A 24394-nucleotide genomic window follows, 5' to 3' on the forward strand; every position below is an offset into this window, starting at 1 on the left:
TTGAGAAACTTGACTAAAGACTTAACAATTACATCTGAAAACATATATGGAATAAGGTACATAGAGTGTTTACGTGCTTCATGTGAGATTAAAGGATTGTGGCAAATGAATTTGTCGAGGAAAATCCAGGAGATCGATATTGGAATGCAAACTAATAGCAACGAGATTATGTGTAACATCCCAAAAATACAACCTAAAAAATTGTCATAACATTACCAAAAACCCAACATCTACCATTATATAATAAAACCATATATCGTATGTCTCAAAATGCCATAGTTAATGTATCAAATCAAAACTGAAGTCATTATCATATTAAAATATTTGAACAAAACTCCCAGGATAAAACTGTAATTGTGGTATCATGCCATCATCCCGAGCTCTTCCCCTTGCTAGCAGAAGTATCTGAAACAAAAACTGAAACTGTAAGCACAAAGCTTAGTGAGCTCCCCCAAACTACCACATACCATACAATAACATATAAACCATATATTGGGCCTTGCCCACTACATCGGACCGAAATCCGAACTAACTGGGGCTTTGGCCCCTGTATCGGACCGAAGTCCGGACTAACTAGGGCTTTGCTCCTACATCGGACCGGAGTCCGGACTAACTGGGGCCTTGTATCGGATCGAAGTCTGGACTAACTGGGGCCTTGCCCCTGCATCGGACCGAAGTCTGGACTAACTGAAAATAGCATAACATGATCGTAACATATAGCATAAGCACATATACTGCATACTACATCGAACTGAGGTTCGGACTAACACATAAACATGCCTGAATCACAAAGACACCAAGCATACTGAACTACTGCATCGGACCAAAGTCCGGAACTACTGCTATCTAAACGGGCCGGCATTGTGGTCGTAGACCTGTTCCTACTGGAAGGAAAACTCATCTCGTAACGCTGGCTACTGAGATGCTAAATCTGAAACTGTCTGACTGCTACTCAAGAACTCCCCGACTACAAATCCCATAAACAATAAATCAGAGTAATGTAAGGGAACTTGTGGTTCACAAGATATTTTTGGAATGAATGGAATTTGTCAAAGGAATTGGAATAAGATTTAAAAGTACAGTGTTCTTAGAATAAGAGTCTTAAAACTGAAAAAATAAAAATAAAAATTGAAGTCCAATGTCCTATGGGAAATAATTGGATGTATAGTACTATAATTGGTAAAAAAACAAGCTTCCTTTTTAAAAATACAATGTCTTAATAGAATGTATAATGCTAAAGTTGGCTGGACTTTCAGAATACAATGTATACCAAAAGGACAAGAACTAAAAATACAATGACTTAAGAGTACAGGTGTTCAAAGGAAAGTAAAATATTGGATTTCAAAGTACAATAACTTTCATGTGCTCTTTAAAAGAAAAAAAAAAGGATAAAAAGTAAGTATAAAACAAGAGTGAAAAAAGCTTAGCTCTCAAGTCTCAACTGCTCCAGTTAAGTTGTTCTTCTATCAAAAAGAGGATTTGTTAGATGATAATAATTGAAATACATAAATGTGGCAAATTATGTGAGCATATTAGATAAAATAAGGTTAAAATGGAGTAAACAAACATAACACATTCAAACCATGACTAGATCCCAGTAAATGTAAAGCAATGGAAAAGAAACTAGAAACACAATAACCATCAAGCCAGATTTTATACTTTATAGAAAGCAATGTACACAAAAAAAGATAAATAAAGCACTCCATTCAATAAGACTAAAATTAACGAAAACCAAAATCTTTTTAATGCCTGATTACAAAAAACCATCATCTACAGACTTATCAAACAAAATTTCGTTGCTACAGTTCTCATTTTTGGACAAAATCTTTAAGATGTTGATATTGTGGCGTTTTAGGGTAGCAAAAGAGAATAAAGACAGTTTTTTTACCATAAAAAGGGGAATTTGGAAAACAAAAAACCTACGTCACCATTAATTTTTGCAAGGTTAAGTGAAGATGTTTATGCCCAAATTCAAAACTTGAAGCTGATAAACCCAACTAATCCTAGAGTGCTCTTAGTTGATTTGCTTTATTAGAGTTATTCTGCTATCTTTTTGGTTGTAGGGGTAGTTTGGTCCTTTTGGTGTTATGGCTGTTATTGGCTGTTATGTTAGTGGGAACAACACTTGGCTGTTATTCCCTTTTGTTCTTTTCTTTAGTAGTAGTATATATATGGTAGTTAGTAGTATGAGTGAGGCAGCTAAGAATTAATTTGTAAGAGAACATTGTTCTTTTGGAGAGACTCTCACCTCTAGAATTGTGAGAAACTATCTTTATAAATATTATCAAGAATTTCTGTTAGAGTGAGCTTTACAATGCCTAGAGTATTCAACAAGGGTCTATCAGAAGCCAAAATTGTCTATTTACTGTTCATTAGAAAATAGTGAAGATTGCAACCATCAATATATCTCAATTCTCAATTAAATTTTCCATTTCAAAGTAAAATCATCAAAAAAATATTTAAGATTCGAGTGAAGTAATAGTACAACTTCCAAACTCATAAACCAAAGTGACTTTGTTTAGAGTTTTTAGTTGCTTTGTTTGGCCGTTCATTTGTTATCTTAAGAAGCATCATTATTTATTTAGTAGAATTTAATGAATAATAAATAATAAAATAGTAATAAAAAAGATCACATTTTGCAGAAAAAATAAAAAAGGAAAGCACATCATCAGGTTTATAGTACAAGACTTGCATCACCAATTTTCAAAAGATAACTTTTGACAATGATCAATAAGAGGGACTGTTACTTCACAAACCTAGACATGAATAAATATGTATTTTTGTAATTATAACAGTTGTGATATAAGTTATAGTAGACCATGCATTTTCTCCCATCACTCCAACTTCCTAGCCAAAATTGATAATTTTGGACAAATTTACCCTTGATGATCAATAAAATTATCTTAGTATAGAGGCCATAAGTGCTTTACTCATTACCACATGGTCCATATTATCCCTTTGGAAACTATAATACTGAATATGATCAAAAAGTTGGAAATTAACATAAGCAAATGGAATGAAATGCATTTAAAGAACCAAAGAAAATAATATTGAAAGAGAAAATGATAAATTTTGAATATCATGTCTTCAACTGTTACTTTTGTAATTATAGCAGTTGAAATATAAGTTATAGTAGAAAATGAATTATGTTGTAAGCTAACCTCCAAACACCGGTCAATAAGTACACCATGCATTTTCTCCCATCACTCCAACTTTTTAGCCAAAACTGATATTTTTGGACAAATTTACCCTTGATAATCAATAAGATTATATTAGTATAGTGGCCATAAGTGCTTTACTAATAATTACTACAGGGACTCATTATATGTTTTCCCAAAAAAGAAAATCATGGATTTACAGTAACAAAAGCTTTGATGAATAGCCAATCCAAGAAACAAAGCATGAACAGAGCCTCAAGAGCTTGTAAATAATAATACATTGCCCCTTTGGAAACTATAAGACTGAATATGATCAAAAAAAGTTGGAAATTAGTATAAACAAATGGAATGAAATGCATGTAAAGAACCATGATGAATTCACAATATTTAGGAAATAAGTGCTTCATTGTAGATATCTGGTGATAAAATGTACTTCAAATCTTGGAAGATAATATTAGTGACTATGGGTTTGGGTTTCAAACATGGGTTTCTCAGAAGAATATAATATAGAGCACACAAACTTAGAAACAAGAGTAAAATATACTTTTGGTCCCTGAATAAAGCAATTTTACAAGATTTGGGTCACCATTTTTGGTCACTGTTCCAAAAATAGCCACTTTGGTCACCAAATATAGCAGATTTTTGCGACTTTGGTCCCAAACTTGAAAAAAACCAGCTACACTCGGGGACCAAACATGTTCAGTTTTTCCAAATACAGTGACCTAATAAGAAAAATAATAAAATTACAATGTGTTAATAGGTTTGATTATGACAACATAATCTTTGAATGGAAGTTTTTATACCTTAGCATCTAAACAGCATTCAAATTTATGAGGCAATATGGAAAGACTTATTCCCTATTACACATTTTGCATGTATATTAAAATTAAGTAATAGCTTTTTTTTTATTCCAGATTTCTGGTTGCTCTTGACTGCTCCAGTATTACTAAATTTACTAAAATACATAAAATTTATCATACCCATCATATCATATACTTTGTTATGTAATCACACAATAGGTCTCAATTCTGCCATGTCATCCAAGTTGTCCTACATTAAGTCAAAATGAATCAACAGTTTTGTCATGCAGTAATCAAGTACAATAAAGAAATCATTATCATGAAATTATGTTGGAAAGAGCATTAGACCTTTCATATATGTGATGTGTGCCAATCAGGTTTCCATGGGAAAGCACCTTTGGTGTTCACTTGTATAACAGATCATCCATCTACTTTTGGTGGACAAAAAGGGCGATGCTTGTCATTTTCCTAAAAAGCAGCAATTCATATGGCAAATAAATCAGTAATCAAATTGGCTGAAATCATAAAGTATAATTAATGGTGCCAATCAGGTTTCCATGGGATAGTACCTTTGGTGTCCACTTGTATTGTTAATAGGAAAGCATTATAAGATGTTGAATGTTGTAAACATCTAAACATAAAAAAACTATACAAACTATGCATCTCTTAGGTGGACCTCTTCTTTACATTTTGTTAAAATTCAAAATTAAACAACAAAGACAAATTTTTTTAAATGAACTACAACATGAGTTCAGGAGAGGGTCTCCCACTCTTCTACTAGTTTTATGTTGGACTAACAGAGGCTCTAAGCATTCTTTTAGGGTTAAATGCAACAACTTTAACTTTTTTCGTATCACCATAGAATGAGATTTAGAAACAGAGAGAATTTCACACAAATACACAAAAAAAAAAAGACAATAAAAAATACAACAGTTTTGTCATATGATGTAATCAAGTACAATAAAGAAATTCATTATCATGAAATTAATTTGGAAACAGCATTAGACCTTTCATATATGTGATGTGTGCCAATCAGGTTTCCATGGGAAAGCACCTTTCGTGATCACTTTTATAACAGATCATCCATCTAGTTTTGGTGGATGAAAAAGCGATGGTTGTCATTTCCCTAAAAAGCAGCAATTCATACGGCAAATAAATCAGTAATCTAAATGGCAGAAATCATAAAATATGAACTCAAATCAAAGTTTTGAAAATGATACAACCTTCTTAACCCCACTTGCTGATGGAAGAGATGGCATTACCAGTATAATTAATGGGGGACAAACCAGGGTAAAGGTAACATCATATAAAAGACACAGAGATGTATGTATGTATATATAGTCCAATACAGGATCCCTGCTGCAATGTTATAAAATTTCAGTGAAGAAAGTATAGTACAGACATGTAGAGAAAAATTATCTTGTAATTATAAGGTACCAATGTCAGGAACTAACTTCAATGGAGATGATCTGTCACCAAAAGGGAACATCTGTTAATTAACAGGAATGCATTATAACATGTAATCAATGTTGTGAACATCTAAATAGAAAAAATTATATAAACTATGCATCTCTTAGATGGACCTCTTCTTTGTAACCCTATATTCCAAAAGTCGAGGTTTGGACAATATCTCAAAAATAATGCATTCCTCAGGGACCATTTTTGCAGTTTTGTCTACAGTTTAATTCATACATTGTTAGATTTTTAAAGTATAATGCCACAATTAGTATAAGTAGACATTTTTAAACTGCAATTACAAAAAAAAAAAAAAAAAAAAAAAAAAAAAAAAAACATGTCTTACGAAGTTTGACTTTGAATGAATAATATTAAAAATAGAAAAAAAAATAATGTTGCATATGGTTAGATTTTAAAAGTATAAAGTTTTAATTAGAAAAGGTACGGAAAGGACAATGTTTTCATAAAAACATATTTAGAAAATAAAAATAAAACCAATTTAGATTACAACATCTTAATTAGTTAGTTTTTGAAAGTAAAAATATATAAGTGAAAATATAATGTTCCATACAGTTAATTATTAAAAGCATATTCTAATAGGTTAGATTTTAAAACTACAATGTATCAAATACCTGGTACATGTTCTTATGCAGTCGGTACAAATATTCATACTTCCAATACGATGTCTTAATAGGTTACATTATGAGAGTAAAAAGCTATAACTAAAAATATAATATAACAACCAAAACCAAAACAAATGAAGCTTAATTTTCAAAAGTACAAAGCATATATAGTTTATATACTACAAAAAAGAATGCTATAAAGCGAAGGTATAATGTTATAATGCATATATAGTTTATATATTAAAAAAAGAGTGCTACAAAGAGAAGGTATAATGTTATAATTTGATAAGAATATTTTTAGTCTTAATAGAAAAAAAAATAATACAAAATTGAACGTCCTAATAAGAAAAATGTATAACGCAATAAATAGTAACAAAAATCAGAAAGGGTAAAATTTTAAAAGTACAATATCCTAATAAAAAAGATTTTGAAAGTATAATGATAATGATATACATGAGACCATAATGCCATAATTGGTTATATTTTGAGAGTAAGAGTCTTAAAACTGAAGAAAAAAAATGGAAGTCAAGTGTCCTATGGTAAATAATTGGATGTATAATGCTATAATTGGTAAAAAAACAAGTTTCCTATTCAAAATTCAATGACTTGATAGAATGTATAGTGCTCTAAAGATGGCTGGATTTTTAGAATACAATGTATTAAAAGGACAAAGTCTTGATAAGAAAAACAAATGAAAGTAAAATGTTGGATTTCGAAAGTATAATGTTATATTTAAAAGTGTAACCTTATAGATGGTTAGATCATCAAAGTACAATTAACTTTCATGTGCTCTGTAAAAGGAAAAGAGAGAGAGAGAGAGAGAGAGAGAGAAAGAGAAAGTAGGTATTCTTAATAGGTTATTTGTTGAAAAAGTAATGCTATAACTGTTGAAAGTATAAAACAAAAGTGAAGAAAGCTTAGCCTATGAGACAGACATTTTGCATGTATATATTGTTAAGTAATCAACAAAGTATAGTTTGGCTTCTTACCTTGGTATCCACATCATATAATTGTGAGTATTTTTTAGCTTTTTTCCAGATTTGTAGGCGCTCTCAACTGTTCCAGTTAAGTTATTATTCTATCAAAAAGACACAAAAAGAGGATTTGTTAGATGATAATAATTGAAATACATAAATGTGGCAGATTATGTGAGCCTAATAACAACTCATGACAGCAATGTTGTTGTTAGCTAATATTAACATAAGATTAAAATGGAGTAAACAAACATAACACATTCAAACCATGACTAGATCCAAGTTTTTGACCAGTAAATGCAAAGCAATGGAAGAGAAACTAAAAACACAATAGATATCAGGCCATATTTTATACTCTATAGAAAGCAATGGATCATATACACAAAAAAAGATTTCAATGAAACAAAACCATCTAAACAAACCAGAAATGACAAAGATAAATAAAGCACTACACTCAATAAGACTAAAATTATAACATTTAACAAAGAACAATCTTTTTAATGCCTGATTACAAGAAACCCTTAGAAATTTGTCATCATCTTCATACTTATCAAACAAAATTTCGTTGCTCCTACAATTCTCATTTTTGAACTAAATGTTGAAGATGTTGATATTGTGGCGTTTTTGGGTAGCAAAAGAGAATAAAGACAGTTTTTTTACCTTAAAAAGGGCAACTTGGAAAAACAGATAAAAATTGTATGTATTTTGCTTTTCACCTTGGTTGCTTCTGAAATAGAAATTTATGTCCCCTGTTCGGATGTTGTCGCTACTATGTGTGCAGCCAAAGAGCATCTATCTGCCTTATTTATAAAGCACACAAACTTAGAAACAAGAGTAAAATACACTTTTGATTCCTGAATAAAGCAAATTTACAATATCTGGCTCCTTATCTAAGGTTTTTGTACCATTTTCGCTCCATGTTCCAAGTAATGTGGCTATTTTTGGTCACCAAATATAGAAGATTTTTGCAACTTTGGTCCCAAGTTTTTTGTCATCTTATGTGGAACAAGTAAAAACACATTACAAACCTGAAACAAGAACCAAATTAGAAAAAATCAGCTACACTCGGGGACCAAAAATGTAATATTACTCTAAACAGATGAACAAATCATTCATATATTGTTACTTAAGTATTGATATTCAATAATGAAAGAATGAGATGAAATTCATACTTTCTTAACATAATTGGTTTGGCTAAAACTTAACAATAAGGTGCTTGTTGAAGCATCACAGCTGTACACCAGCATATCATTTCCATGAAGGCATAATCACCCAACACAACATCCTTTAAACATTAACAGAGTAACTAACTAAGAACATAAAAAGCATGAAGTAACTAAAAAAGAACATAAATGCAATATTCAGAATCTTTTTTGATTGATTTAATAAATGACCACAAGTTTTGGGAGCAGAGTGGTTCACAATATATTTTTGAAATGAATGGAATTTGTCAAAAGATTTGGAATAAGTTTTGAAAGTACAGTGCTTTAATAATAAAAACTTAGAAGTTATATATAATGATATAACTGGTAACCAAAACCAAACATGTTCAGTTTTTCAAAGTACAGTGACCTAATAAGAAAAATCATAAAACTACAATGTGTTATTAGGTTTGATTATGACAGTATAATCTTTTAATGGAAGTTTTTATACCTTAGCATCTAAACAGCATTCAAATTTATGAGGCGATATGGAAAGACTTAATCCCTATTAGACATTTTGCATGTATATTAATATTAAGTAATAGGTAATGTACAATTTGGTTTCTTACCATGGCATCAAAAAGAATCAACAGTTTTAGTCATATGATGTAATCAAGTACAATAAAGAAATCATATCATGAAATTAATTTAGAAAGAGCATTAAACCTTTAATATATGTGATGTGTTCCAATCAGGTTTCCACGGGAAAGCACCTTTCGTGATCACTTGTATAACAGATCATCCATCTAGTTTTGGTGGATGAAAAGGGCGATGGTTGTCATTTCCCTAAAAAGCAGCAATTCATATGGCAAATAAATCAGTAATCGAAAAGGCAGAAATCATAAAATATGAACTTAAATCAAAGAAACTAATGTTATTGGAGATGTTTAAGTCAAACACTAACTAATGAATCAACAAAAAAGGATTTGAAGTTGCACTAAGATGTATTAAAGTTTTGAAAATGATACAGCCTTATTAACCCCAGTTGCTGATGGAAGACATGGCATTACTAGTATAATTATTGGGGGACAAACCAGGGTAAGGGTATCATCATGTAAAAGGACAGAAATGTATGGATATATATAGTCAAATACAGGATCCATGTTGCAATGTTATACAATTTCAGTGAAGAAAGTATAATACAGACATGTAGACACAAAAATACCAATGTCAACTAACTTCAATGGAGATGCAGCAGAAGATCTGTCACCAAAAGGGAATATCTGTTACTTAATTAATAGGAAAACATTAAGACATGTAATCAATGTTTTAAACCTCTAAATAGAAAAATTTATACAACCTATGCATCTGCATCTCTTAGATGGACCTCTTATTATATTCAAAAAAGTTGAGGTTTGGACCAAACCTCGAAAAATATGCATACCACAGGGACCGTTTTTTGCAGTTTTGTCTAAAATTTAATGCCATATATGGTTACATTTTGAAAGTATAATATGCCACAATAAGTATAAGTTGACATTTTTAAACTATAATTACAAAAAAAAAAAAAAAAAAAAAAATTCTTAAGAAGTTGGACTTTGAATGAATAATACTGAAAAATAGAAAAAAAATAATGTTGCATATGGTTCGCTTTTAAAAGTATAAAGTTTTAATTGGAAAACGTATAGAGAGGACAATGTTTTCATAGATACATATTTAGAAAAAAAAATAGATAAAAAAAATAGATATTCTTAATAGGTTATTTGTCGAAAAAGTAATGCTATAACTAAAGGTATAATGCTTAAAGTCAAGTAGAATATCTTAATAGGAAGAAACTATTGAAAGTATAAAACAAAAGTGAAGAAACCATAGCCTATCAGACAGACATTTTGTATGTATATTGTTAAGTAATCAACGAAGTAAGGTTTGGTTTCTTAACTTGGTATCCACATCATATAATGGTGAGTCATTTTTAGCTTTTTTCCAGATTTGTAGGTGCTCTCAACTGCTCCAGTTAAGTTATTCTTCTATCAAAAAGAGAATAAAGACAGTTTTTGAACTAAATGTTTAAGATGTTGATATTGTGGCGTTTTAGGGTAGCAAAAGAGAATAAAGACAGTTTTTTTAATCATAAAAGGGCAATTTGGAAAAACAGAAACATACTTACCACTCACTTCAATTGTCATCTGTACTTTTTGCAAGGTTAAGTGAAGATGTTTATGCCCTAATTCATTCAAAGTTTGAAGCCATAATTTTCTATTTACCTGCAGAAGATTAACTGTTCATTAGAAAATAGTGAAGATTGCAACCATCAATATATCTTAATTCTCAATTAAAGTTTCCATTACCAAAAAATATTTAAGAATCTGAGTAACTGTAATAGTACAACTTCTAAACTCATAGACCAAAGTTTCTTTAGAGTTTTAGTTGCTCTCTTTGGCTGTTTATTTGTTATCTTAAGAAGCATCATTCTTCAATTAGTAGGATTGAATGAATAATAATTAAAAAGTTGTAATAAAAAAGATCACATTTTGCAGGAAAAAAAAAAGGAGAGTTTATCTTCATGTTTATAGTACAAGACTCCACCAATTCTCAACAGCTTCTGGATGGCCAAGGTGAGCTACAGTTAAAACCAAGGAAAAAATACAATGGCACTAAGATTGGATTTAAAGGAAGACAGAAGAAAATAATGAGAAAATCTTATATGAAGTTTGAATTCAAAGAGAAAATGATAAATTTTGAAAATCATGACTTTTGACAATGTTTTCCATTTTTATCATTGTAGCAGTGACCCTTCAATACCATTCATATAATTATGGTTATAAAATCTTACAATTGATCAATAAGAGAAACTGTTACTTCACAAACCTAGACATGAATAAATATGTATTTTTGTAATTATAACAATTGTAATTAAAGTTATAGTAGAAAATGAATTATGTTGTAAGCTAACCTCCAAACCCCGGTCAATAAGTACACCATGCATTTTCTAGCCAAAATTGATACTTTTGGACAAATTCGCCCTTGATAGATTGAACCGTGATTAATGCCCCCTGTTCGGATGTTGTTGCTACTATGTGTGCAGCCAATGGTGATCTATGGGCATTATTAATGAACCATGAATTCCAAATATTTTGGAAATAAGTGCATCAGTGTAGATATCTGGTGATAAAAATAATAAAATTACAATGGGTTAATAGGTTTGATTATGACAGTATAATCTTTTAAAGTAAGTTTTTATACCTTAGCCTCTAAAAAACAAATACTTGACAATTCTTTAACCTCAACAAGTCTTTACATTTTTTCAATAAATCAATAAAAGTATAAAAAACGAACCTCAACAGGCAGCTCAACCGGGAACAAGTTTATGCTACTGGGATTAAACCTGAAACCACTGCACATGTAACAAACTCGATTTTAAAAAGTAGAATAAATAAAGTGAAAAATTTGTATTTTTATTAAATTAGAAATTTTAAAAATAAAATGGATATTTATGGATATACCTGCAAGAGATTAGCAACTGCCAGACGTAAGGAATGAAGAACTCTTCCGGGTGGCTTTCTTGTTCACATGTGAAGCGTAATTGGGTGAACATCTGAATTTACACCATAACATTGTTAATAATATGAACATTTACCATTTTTTATTTTTTACTTTTTCAAAAAAAAAATGTAGATTATTATTACCTTCATCCCATCTCCTCGCCAAAATCTGCAGTTTGTGTTGATTACTTGAAGCACCTTCTCAACTGACCATTCACCATCCAACTTTTGTGCATCCATTCGGCTATTAAAGAAGTCCAACACCTACCAAACATCATCAATTCAATGATTTTGTATCAATAATATACATATTATATATTATTATATGATTAAAGTAATGGTATTTTTGGTGCATACAGAAAAAATGTTCTCCAGCAACTCATTGAAGCGTGGATGATTCCGGAAAGGTTGAAAAACCTCCTGCCTGTGCATAATTGCATAAATCACCTGCCAAATTTTTACAAAGTCAATCTCAAAGGGCATTTACGTCTTTTTGGGCAATACTGTTTGTACCTCTGGGTTCCTTGGAAGTGCGTAAGTCAGGATTGCATTCAGTATCTCCATCACGATCCTCAAAAAATCCGTATAGATATGCAATTCTGCTGACTGGTCAAAAAACAAACAACATATAGGATATAATACAACCTTGAATGATGCTTTTAATATTAACAATTTAACCATGTAATAACAATAATTTACCGTATCTTCAGGAAGTTTATCATCATCTTTGAGTTCACTATCATTTATCTGCATTTTATCATTCTTTAGCTCTGCTAGTTTTGCATATCTGTATATCATGCCCATGAAAAACAGTGATTAGTAAAAAAACAAATAAATGAATGTACAATGTTGTTATCAGGAAGATGCTTACTTGCGTGACAACAAATCAAAAAGACTAACAAGGCATTGTGATGCATATGAACTTAATCGATGCACATGAGGCGCCATGTTAGCTAAAGCTGCAAGGCAATTTGTATGTAGATAAACATCCTGTTCCAATTTATAAAAAAGTCAGTTCAAATATAACTGATATAAAGTATAAACACACATATACATGCAACTATATCTATATTATATAATATATATATATAGCATAATATTTATTATAAGTAGAATTAGATTCTGTTATATATTGTCTTACCCGCATTTTAGACATGTTTATACTTCACTGTCCTAATTAGAATGATGACCATAAGAGAACCAAGAGATGTTTGATGAAGAAGCCGCTCTTGATACCATGGAACAGAAGGCAGAATCTAAAATATATATTAGGTTAATTTCCCCAATAGATTAAGACTAAACTCAATAAAAAAAAAACCCAGTAAAAGAAAGTTACCAGCTTGTGGATGCTAGCATTAAAAGAAGCATCTTGACTAAGTATAAGCAGAATAATCAACACCATGTAGATTTGATTTGATGTTCTCCTTGAAGCATCATAGAGTGAGTGTCTCCAACAAAGGCATTAACTGGCCATTTTAATTGAAAAAGGAATCTCAGACAAGATACACAACAAACAAGATTAAATGTATTTTGCTTTTTGCAATAATAGATTCATACCAATGTATCTATATCAGTCCGCACCAACACATATTCCAAAAAGTCTGAATTCCCATGAACCAAAGCATACAGTAGCAAAACTGCAGTTTCATCAGCCATAAATGTTGAGAATACTTATAATGCTCTCATCTGCAATCAACAACAAAATACATAAATGTTGAGAATACGAATGAATTGTTATATTTATGTAAGACACTTCAAATCAGGAAAAAAGTATTAACATATTAGATGAATTACCTTTACGGATATTGCTTTGTACTTAATCCCTATTAGACATTTTGCATGTATATTAATATTAAGTAATAGGAAAAGTACAATTTGGTTTCTTACCATGGCACCATTGTAAATGTTCATTTAGCCTTTTTTTTCTTCTTCCAGATTTCTAGTTGCTCTTGACTGCTTCAGTATTGCTCTAGTTTCTCTCAGACCATCAGATGAGATGACTTCACTGCAATAACCACACACCTAATTCAGCATCAATAAGCCTTACCAAATTTACTAAAATACATAAATTTATCATACCCATCATATCATGTACTTTGTTATATCATCACGCAATAGATCTCAATTCTGCCATGTCATCCAAAAATTTCAAGTTGTCCTACATGGATGTAATCAAGTACAATAAAGAAATAATTATCATGAAATTAATTTGGAAAGAGCATTGGACCTTTCATATATGTGATCATCCATCTAGTTTTGGTGGACAAAAAGGGCGATGGTTGTTACCTCCCTAAATTCATAGAGCAAATAAATAAGTAACCAAAAGGTAAGGTCTGTTATTTAATAGGAAAACATTATAATACGTGTTGAATGTTGTAAACATCTAAACATAAAAAACTATACAAGCTATGCATCTCTTAGGTGGACCTCTTCTTTAAATTTTGTTACAATTCAAAAATTAAATAATAAATACAAAGTTTATTAAATAAACTACAACAGGAGTTGGGGAGAAAGTCTCCCACTCTTCTACTGGTTTGATGCTGGACTACAAACATAAGTCTAAATATTTTGTGGCAATGAAATTCAAAAATTGCTTCAAATATGTAAATTACACTTCTATTTCTAATTAAATTGAAAATACAAACAATAACTTACCTCTCCCTAATAGCAAAAACAACTCTTTAACTTAGTTAAGACATTTCATCAAACACCTAAAGTGCACAGAAGAACAATCTACAACTAAACAATACTCTTTTGGGTTTCAAAACTATTTAAGTTTTACTGACAGCACATCACGACTTTCTTGACCAATCATCTCTGTCTGATGGATGCTCTAGTTTCAATTGGGTGACACAATTCAGAAAACCAACAAAACAAAAAATAAATGGAGAAGAAAGAGAAAGAAACCTAGAGAGGTCGTATGTGTTAATTAAGATTTATACTTTTGTCATTAATTTACCTTTCAAAGGCCCTGGACAAAAAACATTTATAATCTACGTGGTGTAAATAACCACCAAAAGTAAATCCGGTAGGTTATTACTAAATCATATGGGGTTGCTTGATTTTTAATACTAAATATTAAAAATCATATCTAAAATGCTAAAAAGTGAGATCCGTACCTGAAATTGGTGTACAAATTGAAATCAATTGAAGGTTAGCCTAAAACGCTACCTGGAGATCAGAAGAGAAGATATGTACTCTGTTTGTCTTGATTGATGACAGTGAAACAAAATGACATCGCAACCAGAAGTCATACAACTACAATTCATAAGGGTACAACCCAATAGCATGATGAATCCGGTAGTGACGAGAGACACGAAGAATCTTGACCTAATTGAAAATACCAAACAAAATCAATAATACACAAAAACAAATTTGATAAAACACATAAAAGAATCAAGAACCTTACCTAAGAGACGAAGAGGGAAACACAGAGTATTCTCGAACGCGGGAGAATGAAAGAGAAAGGAAACGTTGGTCTCGGTGGAAGATAAGAAAAATAAAGCAGTGTGAACGATATCCCCTCAAAACAAAACCCTCTTCAAAAAAAAAAAAAAAAAAAAAAAATTGTCTACAGAGGTGCTTGGAGAGCAGTGGGATGAGTGAAGAGTGAATGAAAAGGAGAAGAATGAAAACTTACGACAATCTTTGATAATTTCTTTGGATTATAGAGTCGATGGTTGTGAGTGTCCGGCCGGGGACGGGGGTGCTTGAGTCTTCGAGGAGCGGAGTTACAGAGATAGCGATTGGCCTCTTCGTCAGGATGAGTGACGATCGAATGGAACAGCGAAGAAGGTGTAATATTAAGCGCCAATGCACCGACTCAAACCTTTTGACTTCCCACTTCCTTCTAACGGTTCTTTTATAATGTTTCCAAAATTAAAACCTTTCTGAATTACATTTTTAAAACCAACATATTAAATCATTTACTTATTTATTTATAAAACAACTTAAACATATTGATTTGTTTAATTTTTATTTTTTATAAAAAAAAAGTGAATTTATTAATATGTTTATTTATGGGTTAATAGTATAAATTATAAAAAACACTAAGTTTATATACAATTTTAATTTGACCCTATATTTTTTTTTTTATGTTTTTAAAAAAGAGTAATTTTGACATTATATTTTTCAATTTGTTGATTGGTCAACCTAGTGAGCAAGTTAGCTAACTGCTGAAGTGCATTGTGATGTATCAATCTTTGATGATGGGATGTTGACATGGGACGAATTATAATCTTTGATGATAACTACATGGAATCAAACGCGCCTATTGGCGCTGATTTAGAATTTTTTTTTTTTTTTTCTTTAACTTCTAAATGTAGTACTGAAAAAAGATAGCATTATATTGATAAACGGTTAACATACATAGAAGATACATAGATATTTCGAGACGTCTTACATATGTAATCTGGAAACAAAATATTTGAGGACAGCAAAAGATCAAAAGATAATAAGACAACGAAACATATTAGATGTCTTTTTTTATTTTTTTCTTCAGGAAGGTTTTTTTATGTCTTTTTTGATCAGCTCTCCTCATATTTCTTCTCCATGTCTTGCATGGCCCTCAGCAGCTTTGCACTCTCGTATTTGTTGTCCAACAGAAGTTTCTGTATCTCCGGGTAGTTATTGTAGCATGGTTTGCAGTCCATGTCCGTGATAAGCTCGCTTTTATATTTTCGATGCTCCAACATTCCTCTTGTGCGTTTTTTATCGATAGCTTCTCAGCCTCATAGTGATCTATGAGGTTCATCTGTATGTGCTCCATGTGCTGTGGTTTCATATTTCTTGAGTGATTTTTTTTCTGGAATATGGAGTGTTGAAGAGTAACCATGGTTTTTAAATATACAAATATGCATTTAAGTTGGTTGTTGGGTGTTTAATGCAGGTGTTAGTTCTCGAGGAGTAATCATGCATGATGTAACGTATTGGTGGCGTTTGAGATTTTAGACGATTTGGGTTATCCATATATTTGATTTTGTTGGTATAATGTAAAAGAATGTATGAAAACGTACATTAAAGGCGTGAAAATATTTTTTTTTATTGAAGTATAATAATGTAAACTTACATTATTAAAACATTACACGTGTTGTATGATAAAAAGTCGAAAAAAATATTTACTTCACTGGAATATTATCTGGAATTTTCTTTAGTGTTGCAATGCTTTGGTTAATCTCTTCTTCTAACGCGACAACTCCGTTGTTTGCTTTTGTGTTGAAAACATCTTCGGTGTCCAATATTTTAGCTGAGACTGCGTAGTTTAGAAAGTGTGGTGTTTGTGTTAGCGTTTTTGCTAGGTTTCCTTGAATGGCTTTTGCTGTTTTGATGTTGTGTTTCAGCGTACGAATGGTCTTCATCATTTGATTTTTGTGATGGACTATAATGTTGATCATATGTTCGGCGTCGCAGTGTTTCATAGCGAAGTAGAGTGGTGGATATTTTTTCTTGGTAGTTTTCTATGGAATGTGTTTGTGTTTGGAGTCAATTATGCAATTTATACTGTGTTTTAAGAGAATTTTTAACATTAGCTGACACGTGTTGCACAAGACGTGTGATGAGTAATCTCCTAATGGAATACGTGTTTTTCATATGTGCAAGTGTAGTTGGAGGTTACGCCTTTGAAATTTAATTATCTATGGTTGTTTTAATATTCACACGTCCTTTAATAGATAAAGTAATTTTATTTATAAACATTGTGACGGTTACACTTCCTATTTACATTGTTGTATATACATAAGACGTCTAATATTTTAACACTAGGAAATCAGGTCTTCAATCGGAGGTTGTGTCTTTCATGGTACGTTTGTACTTCCCAATTCTCTTGTGGATTGATCCCAACATGAAGGAGATGTTGTCCTCTATGGACTGATCTTCTGTTTTTGCTTTCTCAAAGATGTTATGGAGTGTTTGGACATCTACATCGTCAGGATGATTTGCTATGTATAGTATGATATTTCCGTCGATGCAGAAACTTTCTTCTACTCGGGATTGGATTGCTTCAAGCATGTTAGCAATTTCCCTAACGAAATCGATCATAATCGTCAGACCTTTGTTGTAATCGCTCTTATTCATTCTGAGTATATTGTTTTTAACGTCGTGGTTATGGCATTTATTTATAGAATAGACAATTTATATGTGTGGTACATTGAGTAATAGTATTAGACTCCCATGTGTAATAATTTTTCGTAGCTATAGCATAGCTTATTCATACGTTCTATACTTCTATTGTCTGTCCATGCAACATGCGTTGTCAACTTGTTCGTTAAACAACGTGGCTACATATGGTTTTCGTTTGTAAAAATTATATATATGATTTAATGTAAATCGTAGATAATGCTCAATAGTGGACAGATAATGACTACTTTTATTTTTAATAAAAATAATGGTTTATATAATGTTTTTAAAGTATTAAATTTAATCATATATTTCCAACATAACAGTGAATAGTAAATAGATAACGACGACTTTAATTTGTAGTTGGGCGCAAATGCGTTTAATGGTATGTTGATGTCTATGTGGTAGTCATACACATTAGAGGGTTAAATGGAAATGGTGGAATACTGTGACGTTGTATTACCGTTTTAAATAATTGCTAGAATAAAATACGAAAAAGGTTTTTATATTATTCAATCTTATGATAAAAGATAGAAAATTGTTAGAATAGATAAAAAATATATCTGATTTTTAATACCAAAAAGCTTACGATCGTTGAACATTATAAGTCAGGAGTTATACTATGTTAAAGGTCAATATATTTGTTATGCTAAAAGGCCATATGAAATTAAAACGTAGGGAAAGAAGCCCGTTGTAAAATGTAATTTAAAAATTTGTCGTGCTTGTTATTTGAATTAAAGTTAATATAGGACGATAAATGATAGATTAATGAACATGTTACTTATATTTACTATCGTACAAAACGAAAATTACAAAGTCTGAGACTAAACATGTTTTCTGGACCTTAATTTATACATATTATACAAAAGTGATAATGCGATCATTATCAACATAGGAGGGGAGATGCATCATTCTGTCTTGCGTGCGCTTTTACGTTTTGTACTTGATGTGTCTGCAATGGTAAATTTATACACATAATTGTATACATAGTTGTTAACAAAATCTAAGAAGTGACTTTGTAGTCTAATTAGATCACTGAGAAATATTTACCTTGAGTTTCAAATGGTAATGACCTTCTGATGTCTGCTCTGCTGTGTTGAGGAACCGAAGAAGAGTCCTTCTCACTGTCTTTTAACGTAGATCGATGGTTTGGTGCTGGTGTTGTTGGGTATACTGTTTCATGTGGGTAATTTTTTTCGATATCTGTAATCATAAACTGAATGTTCGTATCTGTCGATGTGTTTGTGATACAAAGTTTCATTTTTTTGGGTATTCCTTGTACAGTAGCAGCAATTGGAGGTAGTTGTCCTCTGCAGTTTATGTCATCGTCGGGTATAAGTTTCTCAGCTGCTAGAGCCGAATAAGTCTTGTGTTGCGTTATCGGAGAGCAGAGCAACCATATAATTATTTTCGTCTGTAATTGTTGCACTAAGCTTAAACCTGAGGTTTTCCATAGTAAATGTAGGTATAAAATTTATGATTTCATAAAATATTTTTTAACAAAAAAGTTATAGATATGTATACTTACGTTATAGTTTGAGCATTGACTACACCGTCTTAAGGACAGAACCAAGTTTTCCCCTGTTTGAAAGCTGCGATCTTGCAATTTGGACATTGCACTTGGTACCAACAATTGGAAAATACATACGCAGTTATGACAACTTTTGTAGTGAAACTTTTGTTCTGAATAACAGATATGTTGTCATAATTTATATAATCTAAATTGCAGTAATAACGTAATATACCAGGAGTTCAGGATGACTTCTTTGTAATATGTCCCCTAATGGTGTTGGGATGTCAAAAAATACAGACGATTCACCAAACGTACGAAAACTACACATTAAGAAGAAGCTGATACCTGAGATTCTTCGGTTTTTAAAGCATATTAAGAAGAAGCTGAAAGAAATTTGATCAAAATGGCAAATTCTTTTGGTAGCAATTAATGATTTTAAACAATACAAACTGCAACTTTATAATTTTAACCAGACAATAGTACAATTCTTTTATGATATTTGGCATGCCATAAAATATTACATATATTATAAAATGGAACAAATGCCATAGGAACCAAATACATTTTCTTATGTTGTTGTGAATTGCAAAGAAAATAAGAACTCTATCAGATTAGGGTTACACCATGTAAACTTTAATGGACATGACCTTCCATATTCCTTAGGATCTATGGGTTTATACCTCCATGGAACTTCCATGGGTTGTCACATGGGTTTTGCCCAACCTAAGGAATCACGGATAATTGGTCCACACCTAAAGAATGAATGATTTACCAATCAACCCCTTATATTTAATTAGCCTCTTTTGATCACAAAATTAATTCTAATTTAATTCTTGATCAATACTAATTAAATAATATGATTTCATATTAATATATTAGAACTTACAATATATTAACAAATCATAAATAACCTCTTTTCAAAAGTCCATCCTATCAAATTGTCCTTGTGATATGCGACCCAAATGGACCATGCTACTCTCGGGTCAAGTACATACCAATAATAGTTATGAACTTAGACACATAATCCAACACCAACACCCTCACATCCAATGTCCTTGAGGCCTCATCTTTCTTCCGCAAAGAGAGTGATGGTAGTCTTACATGGTTGGTAAAGAAAAAACCACATTTTCGAGTTCTTGCTAGGGATTTCAGCTCCCTCCAGCTCAAGCAGGACATCACTCAAACTTGATGGTTATTACCAAATAATATTCCTGCTGAGCCCATCCCGCGAGCTCCTGAATGGATGATTGTCGACCACGAAGACAAAGCTCAGGCTGATCCCTCCATTCCCCCGCTCACTTTACTCATCCCACTACAGGAGATCTGCTTCTGTTGCCCCGATAGAGACCGCACGTTACATCTACACCCGTCGGGCGACTCAGTACCATGACTATTAGGCATGTTAAACCCAACAAAGAATAGGGTACAATAGACTCTAAATACACTGCTTTAATGCTTTAAAAAGTAGTGCGAGGCAAGCATGGTCGAACCACAGATACACAGGATAAAAGTTTATACCTCTTTGTGCAAGGTACTTTGATCACCAAATGGAGCTTTGTTTGCAAAAGTGAAATAATAAAATAACACTCTACTTTAAAAACACGCAGAAAGTAAAATAAACTTGTAAACAATTTGATTAAAGGGTTCTAGATCTAGTTCTCAATGTTGCTATTTAACTTGATTATGGCTTGATGTAATTCATGATTGCTATTCTAAGTTAGTATTGAAAAATATTAACACACTCTAATACCTTTGAATTGTCTAACCAAAACACACTCTTTGACTAGTTTGACAACAGTCAAATTAGGTCAACAATCGTCACTCGCAATCCGACGAACATCAAATGTATTAGCCTTGATTTGTAATATTTGACAAATTGTAATAAAAATACAATATGTATTATATATATATATATATATATATATATATATATATATATATATATAGAGAGAGAGAGAGAGAGAGAGAGAGTAAATTACACGAATGGTCCCTATTGTTTGTGGTAATTTGCACGTTTGGTCTCTAATTTACCTTTTTAACTCGGAAGGTCCCTACTGTTTGTTTTTGTTACGCGCTTGGTCCTTGTCTTACCTAAAAAGACTATTTTTTGAATATGGAAAAATGATGGGATAGGTAGGGTAAGGTGAGGAGAGTACGGTTGAGAGTGTGTTTATTTAAATAAATTAAAAAATCAGGGGCAAAATAGTTTTTTTAGGTAAGACAGGGACCAAGCGTGTAACAAAAACAAACAATAGAGACCTTCCGAGTTAAAAAATAAGTTAGGGACCAAACGTGCAAATTATCCTAAACCATAAGGACCATTCGTGTAATTTACTCATATATATATATATATATATATATATATATATATATATATATATATATATATATATATATATATATATATATATATATATATATATATATATATATATATATATATATATATATAGGGTTAGGTTCATTTGAGACCACCTATGTTTTGTGAGACCGTGAGACGCATTTTTTTATTATTATTATTTTTTATTTTTTTAGTTAATTCAAGTTCCGAAAATAATATTTTAAAAAAAGAAGAATTTTTGGATTTTATCATTTATTTTGCATTTTAAAATTATTTTTTTAGAATATGTACAATGTAATATTCTATTAGAATATTTCACGTATTTAAAAAAAAAAAAAAAAAAAAAAAAAAAAAAAAAAAAACGGGATTTTTTTTATTTTTTTTTAGTTAATTAAAGTTCCGAAAATAATATTTAAAATAAGAATTTTTAGATTTTTTCATTTATTTTGCATTTTAAAATTATTTTTTAGAATATGTACAGCGCAATATTTTATTAGAATATTTCACATATTTTTAAAAAAATGGGATTTTTTTTATTTATTTATTTTTTATTTTATTTTTTTAGTTAATTCAAGTTCCGAAAATAATATTTAAAAAAAGAACTTTTAGATTTTTTCATTTATTTTGCATTTTAAAATTATTTTTTAGAATATATCAGTGTAATATTCTATTAAAATATTTCACGTATTTTTCAAAAAAACGTATTTTTTTATTTATTTTTATTTTTTTAGTTAATTCAAGTTCCGAAAATAATATTTAAAAAAAGAATTTTTGGATTTTTCCATTTATTTTGCATTTAAAAATTATTTTTAGATTTGGTCTCACGGTCTAACAAAATTAGAATGGTCTCAAAAGAACCTGAACTTATATATATATATATATATATATATATATATATATATATATATATATATATATATATATATATATATATATATATATATATATATATATATATATATATATATATATATATATATATATACATCGAATCATCAAAATAGTTAAAAATTTAGCTGCACAAATTTTGTATAAATAATAAACATGTATATTATACAAGATTGGTTATGGATTTTATATATATATATATATATATATATATATATATATATATATATATATATATATATATATATATATATATATATATATATATATATATATATATATATATATATATATCGAATCATCAAAATAGTTAAAAATTTAGCTGCACAAATTTTGTATAAATAATAAACATGTATATTATACAAGATTGGTTATGGATTATATATATATATATATATATATATATATATATATATATATATATATATATATATATATATATATATATATATATATATCGAATCATCAAAATAGTTAAAAATTTAGCTGCACAAATTTTGTATAAATAATAAACATGTATATTATACAAGATTGGTTATGGATTATTTATATATATATATATATATATATATATATATATATATATATATATATATATATATATATTTTATAAGTTATTGATTTATTAGTTTGATCAATTGTATATTTATTATAAAATAATTGGGCACGTATATAAATGTTTTTATCCCTGCAATATATTTGATCTTCCTTTCAGATAATCGTTGTGCCTCATTTAAAAAAACCCTTTTAAAACTTCTATTGTGTTTTGATCCACATTTCGAAATGTTTCATCTAAGGAATTATCTCTAGTGAAACCAGTTTCCCCACCCTTTTTATACAACAAAAAGGGGGAGAATGATTGATTATTGTTTTCATTATTTGCATATAGATTTATCTGGTTGTGGTTCATTTTTATAATATATCAATTTGACCACAAAATTGCTATTAGTTTGTCATCTAAAAAAAAAGGAAATTGTTGGTCAATTTTTGTCACCTTTAATGATTTATTTGAATCTATGAAATGGATGATATGTGATATATCTCCTTGTATTATGCATGATGATACGTTTTAATTTGCTCATACTATGGAGTTTTGCCTTTTGACATCTGTGGGTAGGTGGAAATTTACTTAAGTTGGAGAAATGAAACCTTGGCTTGGGGACAATTTTGGTTCAACCTAGACCACCAAATTCAATTTTTAAATGTAAAATAGTTTTCTACTTTTGATTAACTACAGTTGTATATGTTATGTAACCTAGAGATCATGAAATGTATGTTTACTTTATCAACTTGTGCGATTCATTATCATAGTATGAGTATTTGATTATACTTGTTATTTGAAGCATTGCATCACTGAAGTTGTGTGAAACTCAATCATTTGGTTACCACTCAAAACCTATTTCCAAAAATTGTTCTCATCTTTTTTATTTCATGTGCATGTAAATATTAGTCACTCGATTATCAAACAATGGTAAAGAAAGGTATTGTTGTGGTTAAAATGAGATGTTGATGTTGATGTTGATGATGATGATGATGATGATGATGCTTGTAGTGTTTTTCATTAGATGAAACCAACCAACTTTGTTGCTTTATTGAAGATTCCTTCCTTACAAGCATATATATGAATGAACAAGAGTTTTGAATCTATCGAATTGTCATTCATTGTACTATGTATGCATCGAATTTGTGAGGTCTGGTACTCTTGTAAAATGCTAAATTGATAAAGAGTAAATGACTATTTTACCCTCATGTCTAAGAGATGATGCCGAACAAAAAGGATGTTTATATGAGAATGGACAAATAATGTATGGTTTGGGTGTGAATATGAAACAAAGAAAAGAATC

General features: G+C 30.3%; 1 protein-coding gene across 6 annotated transcripts; it reads right to left on the reverse strand.

Moving 5' to 3' along the window:
• Positions 1-229: 229 nt before the first annotated feature.
• LOC145046068 (uncharacterized) lies at positions 230-13821 on the reverse strand. 6 transcript variants are annotated; one of them, XM_078994358.1, is made up of 26 exons: positions 13774-13821; positions 13582-13699; positions 13252-13380; positions 13031-13160; positions 12836-12950; positions 12566-12684; positions 12394-12481; positions 12208-12300; positions 12052-12141; positions 11839-11958; positions 11656-11747; positions 11489-11546; positions 11106-11314; positions 10320-10416; positions 10092-10176; positions 8879-8998; positions 7916-8038; positions 7727-7810; positions 7026-7114; positions 5396-5427; positions 5182-5317; positions 4966-5084; positions 4307-4426; positions 4139-4208; positions 3162-3250; positions 230-405 (listed from the first exon to the last, which is right to left on the reverse strand). In XM_078994358.1, the coding sequence occupies exons 5-13, from the start codon at positions 12848-12850 to the stop codon at positions 11261-11263; spliced, it is 729 nt and encodes a 242-aa protein (XP_078850484.1). In that variant the 5' UTR covers positions 12851-12950; positions 13031-13160; positions 13252-13380; positions 13582-13699; positions 13774-13821; the 3' UTR covers positions 230-405; positions 3162-3250; positions 4139-4208; positions 4307-4426; positions 4966-5084; positions 5182-5317; positions 5396-5427; positions 7026-7114; positions 7727-7810; positions 7916-8038; positions 8879-8998; positions 10092-10176; positions 10320-10416; positions 11106-11260. The 6 variants fall into 6 exon arrangements, with proteins under 6 accessions (XP_078850484.1, XP_078850481.1, XP_078850483.1 ...); XM_078994355.1 differs by having other exon boundaries at positions 10092-10179; XM_078994357.1 differs by having other exon boundaries at positions 5396-5447; positions 10092-10179.
• Between the last annotated feature and the right edge of the window lie 10573 nt (positions 13822-24394).

Source organism: Lactuca saligna, chromosome 5 (assembly GCF_052625555.1).
Source record: "Lactuca saligna cultivar CGN05327 chromosome 5, ASM5262555v1, whole genome shotgun sequence".
Classification (NCBI taxonomy): Eukaryota; Viridiplantae; Streptophyta; class Magnoliopsida; order Asterales; family Asteraceae; genus Lactuca; species Lactuca saligna.

Bases quoted from the DNA above. Each gene is read 5' to 3' on its own strand.
- LOC145046068 (XM_078994359.1), bottom strand. The intron at 12,301-12,393 runs GTAAATTATTGT...TTTTTTGACCAG, and splicing joins ATAAACTTCCTGAAGATACG to TCAGCAGAATTGCATATCTA. The intron at 11,315-11,488 runs GTTCGTTTTTTA...TTTTATCACCAG, and splicing joins CGGTTGAGCTGCCTGTTGAG to ATATCTACACTGATGCACTT.